General features: G+C 29.9%; 1 protein-coding gene across 1 annotated transcript in view; it reads right to left on the bottom strand.

Moving 5' to 3' along the window:
* LOC134723822 (metabotropic glycine receptor-like) overlaps positions 1-12,041 on the bottom strand; it is a 63,678-nt gene that overhangs the window by 27,930 nt on the left and 23,707 nt on the right. The window contains exon 2 of the mRNA XM_063587369.1: positions 5,818-6,001. Within this exon, the coding sequence (XP_063443439.1) occupies positions 5,818-6,001 (184 nt within the window). The remainder of the gene's footprint in view (positions 1-5,817; positions 6,002-12,041) is intronic.

The raw sequence follows: 12,041 nt of genomic DNA, 5'->3' as shown, positions 1-12,041 counted from the left end.
GATGGCAATTGAAAATTTACTAAATTATGTTTGTCGGTTACTATATTTTATTTTGGTCACATTTTTGTTTTTCAAAGAACTGTTTAAATTGGGTTTTACAGAAATAAAACAGCAAATTAAACAATTTTAAAATGCTAGATACAGTTCAGCTGTAATTGTAACTATATAGAAAGTTTTATGATGGTTTGGGTTGTTTTTTGTATTGTGTCTAACTCGAATATTGGTTTTTGACAGAGACACGATTGATTAATTATTATAAAAAGAGTAAATTCACAAAAATACTAAACTCCAAGGAAAATTTTAAACGGAAAGTCTTTTTGTTTGATGGCAAATTCAAAAGCTCATACACGTCAAACTAATGAATACAGCTTTCATATTCTTCACTTGGTACAGAACTTGTAAGAACATACAATTTTGTTTTTTTTTGTAATTAATTAATAAATCCGTGTCATTTTTGTCTGACATTTTGCTTGCAGCAAACATGTAGCAAGAATGGTTTCATTGATGTTAAACTGGTGAAGCTATTCACTCTTTTTAAATTAAGTACTATAAGATGAATTCGACAATTGTTTTTCATCATCGAGTTCTGAAAGATTATTTCGGGATGCATTTATTCCAATTTAAACGGAAGCCAAAATTGCATATTTTCCGGCAATATTAATATTTTTGACAGAAGTTTGACATTTGAATTCAATAAAAGTAATTTTCGAATCATGCAGTGCTTGTAATTAAATGAATCACTATATATGACTCTAGTTCAAAGATAGAAAGCATGGAAATGATATATACGCTGATGCAGACTACCTTTGACATATGCACATAAATTGATTCACTTTCAGAAATAAAAATTGTGTAAAAAAAAAAAACCACTTTCATATATATTAACAAAAAAATGATACATTGAAGGTACATATGCTAAAATATCAATTTTCACTTTCATAATATTTGATTTTCAACGTATCCAATAAAAAAACATCTTGAAGATTTGATCTTTTGTAAACATTATCTCATTTACACGACGAGTGCAATTAGTGGGACAGTTTTTAGCGGTCTGTGAAGGGGTTGTCTTATTTTTTCTAGGTCTTTACCTCGATTTTGTTTTTTGTCCATAAATTTATGAGTTTTGAACAGCGATATACTACTGTTGTCTTTATGAGACCCCATCTTCTCTACTTTTAGTTAATAAAATCATACGTAAACCCATTGTTTAATTCATCAAATTGAAAATATTGCTCGACGAAAGATTACCCAGGACTGACAGTGTAGTAATTATATAACACTATTCGCTTAGATGCGCATGAATAACATTATATTATTAATAGAATATATTTGCTACCAAAAAAAAGAAAACAAAAACTTTACAAATAAGTACAATCTGTAAACAATAAACATATATGTTTTATGGTTAGGGCGATTAGTCGCTGTACACTGATTGCAAATCATTACATATTGATAGGAAAACAAAGCAAAATCAATCTAATTTTATAAACAATCACGTTAATACCTGAAAGATAAGACGACCTTGGACATAATAGCGCTCTAATCGGTTAATTAATCACGTGTGATTTCCTATTTTACACTGCTTCAAAGCTATTTTCAAGCATTAGTTTTATCAAATGGGTATCAGGTTTGAAGGTAAAAATAAAGAGATTTTTTAAGGTTAGAAACCTTTTAGTGATTTCTGTTATTGTTGTCTAATTTCTACTATCGAAAAAAATCCAAAATTATCAGAATTCGAATCAGTATTATACAGTAAACATTAACTTGTTCAGAGAAGATAATTCAATGAACACACTTATTCTCAATAGTTTGCTAAACACAAGAAATTATAAATAACTATAAAAGACATCATATTGAACTATAGTAAAACTGTTTCCAAGGCAAATGTCTGGGAAATCATTAATCATTAATAGAGGAGTATATACACGAGGGACTGCACATATTTCACCACTAGTATATAGGACTGGATCCTCAATGCTCTTCAACTTCGTATTTATTTGGCTTTTTAACTTTTTTGATCTGAGCGTCACTGATGAGTCTTATGTAGACGAAACGCGCGTCTGGCGTATTAAATTATAATCCTGGTACTTTTGATAACTGAACGATTTTCTATGGTTAACTTTTCTTAAGGGGTGCCTTCGTTTATATCCTTATATTTGTTTTATTGATAATGCTTATCTAAAAATAGAAATACTAGATAATTAAAAATATGAAAACAATCAATACTGTGTATGGGATACCTTAAAATCTCGTTTTTTGTCAAATAAGGATAAAGGTAATCAAAGTTTCAAAGTCATTGATACCTTTGACAGCTTAGCTTAGGGTATATACAAAAGAAGTCTGATAATGGGGATCAAACAGCTGAAGGGGCCTACAGTTCTAAATGAAACTAACCCAGATTTACTGTTATCTACAGTTGATGTTGCCTTAGACATTTGAGGCTTAAACTTTGTAGCATTTACATGTTGTCTTAATTGTAAACATCCATTTTTTGGCGAATATCTTTAAATGTTTATGCATTTTGAGCACATAAACTTTGAATTACAAAAGAAATTCATTATATTATATATAGAAGGAAACAAATATTGTACGCCATACGCGCGTGTCTTCTACATATCAATGACGCTCGAATCATAAAATTTTAATTGGTCAAAAACCTAAAGCGGATGAACATTGGTGGTCTGTTGTTTATAAAAGTCGGATAATTGTGAAGGACGTTAGTACGACAGACTGGTAGGGACATTTAGTTCTGTTTTTCTCATTTTGATTCAGATCCTTCATTCTTCCTTTTTATCATTTGTCACTTTAGTTTGTCATTCCCTATTCCATTATTACATTTCGTACTTCCAAAGTTGTCATTATGCAGATCTTAGATTATACTTGCTGTATCCAAATTGTCCTTTTTTAAAATAAAATGGCATATCTAAGCTCTAAGTTGACATAGCCTAGTACCAAATTAGAAATAAAATAGGTTTAATTGAAACTGAGTCATACATTGTTTATTAGAGTCTATGTTTAGGATTTAACTCGTAAATTAAGAAGATAAGTGTGATTATAAAGCTAAGTGCAATCAATGTACTGAATTTTATTGTATGTTTTTGCATACCATTTGTAGTTCTTTTAAAAAATGAAAGGAAAAGGATTGAGCTTTACACAATATAGTGTTCATTATAAGTCATTGTCAGTTGTCTAAAACTTATATAGACATCATATTAGGGGAATAAGAGAGGTAAATATAAAATAACCAAAAACAAAAACAAAAACAAAAACAAAAATAAGTGATCATAACAAATTTGTTATTGTCGCTCTATGTTGACTTACACGCAAAACAATTTATAGCTGGAAATATTGTATAGAAATGTTTTAGCAAATTAGCACTTTATTTGGAAGGAAACAAACCGAAGTCACCATAATGTTTATAAAATATAAATTTAATAACTGACCAGTAATGTTGTTTATCAAATAAACAGAAATGTTACAACCGTATTTTTAATTATCTGAGAAATATGATGACATAAATGCGAAGTAAAAGTTTACCAATTATTTTGACACTAATCAAATAATAGCTATGAATTTGATGCAACAATTGTCAATGCATTGTCAAGTATTTATTTATATTGCTTCAAAGATCAAAACATTCTGAAATCATGATCAATTTCACCATGCCAATTATATAAAATATCTCACAGCATCAAAGAATATGTGTCGGATTAAAATCATAGCCGTGCACCAATTTGTTTATCTGGCCATGCTAATTTAATAGAAACAAAGCACGGATTGAATAGAGTTAAGTATTAAAAATCAATTTGCTAGTTAGAGAATGGAATATAATGTGAAATCGTTAAAAGAAATTTAGATGACATGTGATGAGAAATTCTCTATGACATGTCAGACTATAATTGCTATGACGAACAGACACGTTTCAGTTTAGAATTCCAGCAAAGAATAATAAAAGACACAGACGCTGTGAGAGATAAACGCCATTATAATTCTAACTATAGCGTTAAAACGTATTGAACTTGACAGCATCACGTATTTCAAATGGACATACTTTACTGTTGGTAAACTGTCGTAACCAGATGATATTAATTGCTTAAAATCTATGGTTCGAATTACTAACATTTATTTTTGTTCTGCTTTTCAGACGTATGTTCATTTTTATCAAGTTACATTTTATCACGACAAAAGGTTGAACTATGGGTACATGTGTATCAAAGTATCATTAAATCAGGAGATTTTTCAAAAGCTGGACGAAAGACACCAGGGGGATAATCAAACTCATAGATTGAAAATAAAAAATACATACAGACAAATAATAGTACAGAAGACATAACAAATGAAACTAAAGAATAAGCAACACGAACTCCACCAAAAACTGGGGGGGGGGGGTCTCAGGTGTTCCGGAAGGGGAATGATTCTACATATTTGTTTTTAGGAATACAATATTGTTTTCCCCAGAACTCATAATTTTAAAAGTAAAGACACTTGTACATCTGAAGTTAGAATCTTTGATTTATTTTTTGTTGTTTATATATATATAATCAAGATAGTCCCAACATAAATTTTTTTAGAAAAGAACAAAAGATAGCGTTCATCGAAATCGGAACAAAGCTGACATCCTTTTTTATTTTTATATAAAAAAAGTACAACAGGGGGATCTTAAGAGAAAAGAAAATTGCAAAAATTGATATGAACTCATCAAATAAGTCTGCTTTAATAAAATATGAAATAAGAGGGTTTTAAAAGTGGAATATTGGCTTATAACATGCCCTAAGTTAGTGGAACAAATAAACCAACTAATGTTATTGCTCTCAATCACACAACGAATAAATATCTCCTGTATTCAATTCTTGTTGCAGTTATTGAAGTCTTAATCTCCAATAGCGTCCACGGTTATGTCAATGTAATATCAGATTCTATTTAGAATGTTTATATTTAGATGATTTTAAACAAAAGGTCATACCGATATTAAATCCTCGACAAAAATCGTTCAGACGGTTTACTTCTAGTCAGAACAATTTAATAAAAGTCGAGCACGACATCATAAATCTAATAAGTTAACTTTTTTTTCGAAACTACCTTCTACAAAAAATCAGTATTTGCATAAAAGTTCTATTACTTAGTAAAAATTGCGTTTTTTACTTTAACCGTTAAATTTTTTAATGAAGATGCAATATGTCTGTTCTTCCAAATCTAATTTAACTTTCATTTAAACATTTTCTTCAACATTGTATTGAACCGGATTGTTTATTAACCTAAATGGGTTTTCATAATGTAAATATAGTTTAACTTATTCCAAAATACTTGGTTCTAAAAGGTTAATTTCAAAATCGAGAATTAAAATACATTATCTTTTGCACGATAAAAGGATCATTGTTAACTTACAGAAATGCAAATTCTACATATAAAAGGTTAAACGAAATCAGGATGAACGCTAAAAAACGATATAATCGTTTTGTTTTCATGAAAGATGAAAAAAAAGAAAGGAAGAGCAATACTGCTATGTACTCCCTGGAATGTAATTTGTATTATATTTTATACACAAGTACGGCATTGGTAAGTTTTGTTCCTTGAATATAAAATATATAGCCACAATCAGCAGTAGAAGCAGGAACCAAGCTAGGCATTATGTGTGTAAGTTAATGAACAAAGGCAAGACACAAATAGTCATATTAACATTTCAATAAGGATAAACTGACTTTGAAGAACTGTTGATGACCTTCTGCTGTTCTCTGCTCTATGGTCGCGTTGTTGTCTCTTTGGCACATTCCCCGTTTCCACTCTCAATTTTATTTCATATATATTGGTGGTACTCACTTAAATTTGAAAGTTCCATTTTTATAACCAAAAAATGGAACTGTATACGTCATCATCCAGATATTTCCACCTCCACAATCAAAATATGGTTTGCTCCAGTGTCCATGTTCGTATGTTACCGATATCACTCGATCAATTATGCGTTCGTCGTGGTGAGTACCGTTATAACGAGGCTGTATATAACCTGAAACAGAAATTGTATACAAATTATACTACTTATATGTCTTTGTAAAACTAATATTAGTTATGCAAATCGGTCTAATGGATTTATCAAAAAGAAACATCCCAAAAATACTGAACTCCGATGGAAATTCACAACGGAAAGTCCCTTATCAAATGGCAAAATCAAATAATAATACCCATCCAACGAATGGAAAATAACTGTAGAAAATGGCGGATTAAACCTGTTTTTATAGCGCTTAACCTTGTAATTGTATGACAGTCGCATCAATTTCATTTATATTTGCAATGATGCATAAACAAAAAATGTCACAAATAGGGGTACAAATACAACTACATGTAGATAGAACTATTGGCAAAACAATAAACAGATTTTTTTATGGCCATTATTTTTTTTCCTCTCGATTATCCAAACTTTATATCTTAAATCTATGCTATTATCATTTTTATTCACAATATGTATCCATGAGATTTTAGGTTTATTTTTCAATCTTTTTTTCGTACATGTACACTGAAAAGTCATTTTGAAGTTTTTATATAATACAATTGTGTGCGTGTTAAACAAATGTGTGCTTGTCAATATTTCGCATCCTTTATACATTGGAAACGAATTTAATTAACAAGATTACGATTTTGACAGAATTACAAAACCATCGTGATTATAGTTCATGATATTTTCCTAATATCAGCAGTTTTTATTAACAGTAATATCGCCAAAAATATATAGATAAGATGCTTATCAAAATAAGAAGATTTGATTTGATTGCCTTTGATACAATTATCCAACAGAGACCAAATGACGTAGATATAACCAACAATAGGTCACCGAATGACCTTCAACAATGAGTAAACCTCATATTGCATAGTAAGTTATAAATGGCTTTCACATGATTAAATGCAAAATAATACATATCAGAAGACCAATGACTTCATTATATAAATACAATAAACGACACACAAATATGAATTGAACTACAGGCTTCTGACTAAGGACGAGTACATAAGGTTTGTTGCGGGTATAAACTCAACACTCCCCTGACCTTTGACAATAGTGCAACAGCACAACATTAGAATAAAAAATAGTTTGAAATTTCGACTCATCAGATCGAATTTAATTAACAGCTTGATTTTCTAAATATTTGCGAAATAACTTAAATAGATACATCCTATATATATTATATTCAAGTATTAGTATTGATAGAAAAAAAAATTCTATAATTTCAACTTCAATCTAAAATTAACTGTGAGAATACAATTTAAAAAAATAAACGTGTAATTAAAAAACACATCAGACAAATCTACGAACATGACACATGAACGAAAAAAAAATATGTCCGTACATCAGCAAATATCATATATGATTCCTAAGAACCAAAAGGTAAAATCACAAAAATACTGAACTCAGAGGAAAATCAATTTGGAAAGTCCATAAGCACATGGCAAAATCAAATAACAAAACGCATCAAAAACGAATGGACAAGGACTGTCATATTCCTGACTTGGTACAGGCATTTTCAAATGTAGAAAATGGTGGATTAAACCTGATTAAATTCTTAATTTGTTTAATAAAAGTAAAAAAGGAAAACACTACCTACAAAATGAGCTCAGAATAGAGGACAAGTATAGCCTTAGGTGTTATAAAAGCCATGTTTATGTTTTTAAATGTCAACCATTGAGTAAAAGAATGGCTGTACGGTGACCTATAGTTGTTAATTCCTATGTCATTAGTATACGTCACTGAGTCTGTTGCCAACCAGCAAAATATATTTTAAAAGGTAAATCAACAAACAACCAACATATAAGAGAAGAACCAGGTCTTTCTCATATTTCAAGGTAAAAGTCGCTTGCAATTTTAAAATCAAATTTGACATTTTGAAATTCATGCTTCGAACATTTGCTCTTATTGTTTTCCTTTTTTACTTTTATTAAACAAATTAAGAATTTAATCAATTCTTAAATGTGTAAAAGGTAAAATCCCAAAAATACTGAACTTAGAGGAAAATCAATTTGGAAAGTCCATATTCACATGGCAAAATCAAATAACAAAACGCATCAAAAACGAATAGACAAGAACTGTCATATTCCTGACTCGGTACAGGCATTTTCAAATGTAGAAAATGGAAGATTAAACCTGGTTCTATAGCGCTAACCCTCTCACTTTAATGACAGTCTTATCAAATTGCGTTATATTAACATTAATGCGTTAAATAAACAATAAAAAAGTCAAAATATGGGTACATCAGTCATCATCGTATAACAATTTTAAAAGGAACAATTTAACAGAACACAAAAACATCTACTATCTACGAATACATTGATTGATTTGAGTGTCTAACGTCAGAAATTTTTTTTACGTCACATAAATGTGTCGTTCAATGTGCATACAAACAATTTCACATCAAAAACAAAGAACATCCACTTTATTTGAGCTTTTATCGCTAGCTGTCTCATCATATAAAAAGAAGACGTGGTATGATTGCCAATGAGACTACTATCCACAAAAGACCAAAATGACACAAACATAAACAATTATAGGTCACCGTACGGCCTTCAACAATGAGCAAAGCCCATACCGCATATAGTCAGCTATAAAAAGCCCCGATAAGACAATGTAAAACAATTCAAGCGAGAAAACTAACGGCCTTATTTTTATGTAAAAAAAATGAACGAAAAACAAATATGTAACACTTAAACAAACGACAACCACTGAATTACAGGCTCATTTTCTTTTCATTTCTGTATAGATCTAACCTTTTGCTATATTAATGTTCTACCTTTGACTTCTAGCTTTACATGGAGTTTGGTTATGAATATAGTCAAATTATTTTGCACTGTTGATCGTCATAAATTGAATTAATGATAACTTCAATTGCATTTTAGACGTTTTTTTTTTATATTAACATACATATCTTCATTTGAGTCAACACAATCAGCTTGCAAAAATATTTAACCTATAAAAAAAAACCTTTGTTATTATACATATTATATCAATAGAGATACTGTTCTTACTCTACTACAACAACTATCAATACTGAAATGTATAGTGTATCTGACGAGCTGTAAAATCCGTGACTATACAGGGAATCAGTGGTGATCTCAAAGGAGATCAATCAAAGACTAATTCGGTTTAAATTGAAGCAGACAGTCAGAATATACATCGTTATCTTTACATTTATCATTGTTATAAGTGTCTGTAATCTTCAGGTTTGCTATGGGATAGACAAAAAATGATGACACGGTCAACATAGATGTTAAGACCTCTATGTCCAATTTATATTAGTTATTATACAATGTAACATAACAATCTATTGGGGATTAAAAGTTAGAGTAAATAAAACAATTCATTTGTCTACGAGCTAACTACACCGGAATTGATAGACAAAAAATGTTATTAAAAAGATTAACATAATCAGAACCACCTTGGAAAGATTTCTTAGAAATCCAATGAGTATAATGATGTGGTGAACAATAAACAGTGATATAACAACAATGTCACAAAAAAGGACCACAATATCAAAATATTTCTTAACTGCTATCGCTATATAAAATAAAGAGATTTGATATGATCTCCCCAACGAAGGTCAAATGACGTGAATGTAAGCACTTATAGGTGGTCGTACTCACAGTTACTGGTAAGCTGGTTCTCGGCTGACTTCTACACTTTGTTCATAGACATTTGAGTGTAGCGTAATACAAGCGGATTCCAGTTTAAGTTACTGAACACTTGTTCAAAAGCAATGACAACTACCAAATAAAACATTCTTTTTAAGACTAAAAGTTTCAATAAGTACACAACCAACATATTTAATGGTACGACGACATTTAACAGTCCGAAAATGAATGACCTGGAACCATGCCACAATAAAGATACATACTATAGCAAAGTTGTGGGACCAATAAATGTTAAGTTTGATTTTAAACATGACATTAAATACCAATACCAACAACACTGAACTATTTACAATGGATATAAATTGATATCTTTTGAGAATAAGCTTATTAAAATGACAAATGGATTAACATTACATCATATATACGTGTAGGTGATTTATAGTCAACATTACTTTAAACATTAGAAAGAAATATCCCATTCGTAATAAGAATATTCCAATATAGCCAAACTTTCAAACCAAATAATGGTATCAATGAAAGAATATAATAATGATGCACTAATAGTATATAGATTACATTCATTGAAAGCTTTAATTTTAGACGAATTATTACCAAGTTTTGCCAAACTTTTTGATTCATAACAATATGTGAACAAATAATCTCTTATGAGAGGGTTGTAATTGATGTTCATAAGAAAACTAACAACCTGAAGATCAACGTTATTCCTGAAACTGACATTGATGTTGTCAGTGACAAAAATTTACAGCTTTTTAAAATAATCTTATCGTAGTTCCAGTAATTAGATGTATATATTTAATATATAGCTTTCTAATTACAAAAACAAGGCTTTTAAGTGAGTTACAGGAAATAAATCATATGAATTTGTATGCTTTCTATACAATTTTGTCTATGCGTTCATAGCCGGCATTACTTTTCTCTCTTTTTTATATAAAGGTTAACATTTTTCATTGATATCAATCAGAATTCAGATCATGATTTTTTTTATATTTCTATCTACCGTACCTCACTTTACTTAACAGTTTAAAAGATAAACGTGAGCCTCCCATGTCTAGCTGCGAAATTTCACGGTTTGTACATTTCATAATCTCCAATACAAAATGAAACAAATTGTAGAGAGTATTAACCTGCCAGAATCATCAATATACTTTCTTGTTTACACAATAAACGCTAATTTCTTGATTTACATCAAATTATTTTCTTTAGGAATTCACTGAATTGAGATTTCCGTTTTAATTAACACGCTTTACATACAAAGCCATGTTGCATTGTTACAAGAATGAAATGATTGATTCGATAAAGTCATCGATGAATGTTTCAGTGTAAACTACAAAGCAAGTACAGTACCACCGCTGTTTAATCTGAATTTCTTAATAAGCTAACAAATAACCTTTACAAAATACGGAACAACGTCTTTGTTGTTTGTCCATTTTATGTGGCTCCTTGCGGGAAATCTCGAAAAGTAAAAATTTTATGTTATCGAAAGGAATATTTTGTACGACTAAGAAGGCATCCATCCAGTTAGCTGTTGTCATTAAATCGGTTGAAGTAAAATTGTCTTGTCTTTTTCTACTTGAATAGATTTTAAATTGCCCATGGGTTTTAAAACTCAAATTTATTACCAGAAGAGCTTGAAAATCTCACCTTGAACTGTTTAAGATAAAAAAAAAAAAATTACAATATGGTTAGTTTCAAGATAAAGTGTATGACTAGATATCCAAAACAAGGTCTTACTAAAACAGATATAAGCTATGTTAAGATCTTTGTATAAGACATCTTAGACACAATGTCATTTTGGGGTAATTGGTATTTTTTTTATTAGTTCAGTATGCTAACATAACTACATTGTACACAAAGGAACTATACCAGTACAAGAAAAAAATACTTAAGTAGATCGAAAAGTGTTTAGACAATCAAAAGCTAATTCAAATATAGTGATTTAATTAGAAGATAACTGTATTGTTTTTTAAGCCCCAACAACATCAATTGGTGATTTGATGGTCACAAATTAAGGTAACATGCGTTAGCGGAGCATGTAAACATGTATTTGCTACCATCATATTTCCAATTGATGCCGTCAGAACTTGAAATTAAATTTTATCACCATTCTAATGAATCTGACAGAAAACAACGTTAAATCATACACTCAAAATCTGTTATATGTTTTCTGCGCTTGTGTGTATACTTTAGCATCAAATATCAATTGTTGCCATAAAATTGGCGACGTTAACCAATCAAAATCAACGTCAAAAAAAATGTTGTATTACTTTTTTTTTAACACTATAAATTCTTTATTGCACATACTGCTGTTTAACAATAAAACTTGATGTACAGCATTTCATCACGTTTCCCTGTTAAATTACTATTGAATACCCAGGGATAATATTCAGTTAAATTAACTAATACATAACATT

This window comes from Mytilus trossulus, chromosome 6, assembly GCF_036588685.1.
Source record: "Mytilus trossulus isolate FHL-02 chromosome 6, PNRI_Mtr1.1.1.hap1, whole genome shotgun sequence".
Taxonomy (NCBI): Eukaryota; Metazoa; Mollusca; class Bivalvia; order Mytilida; family Mytilidae; genus Mytilus; species Mytilus trossulus.
The sequence above is the reverse complement of the archived record's forward strand: the minus strand, read 5'-3'. Positions and strand labels throughout refer to the sequence as shown.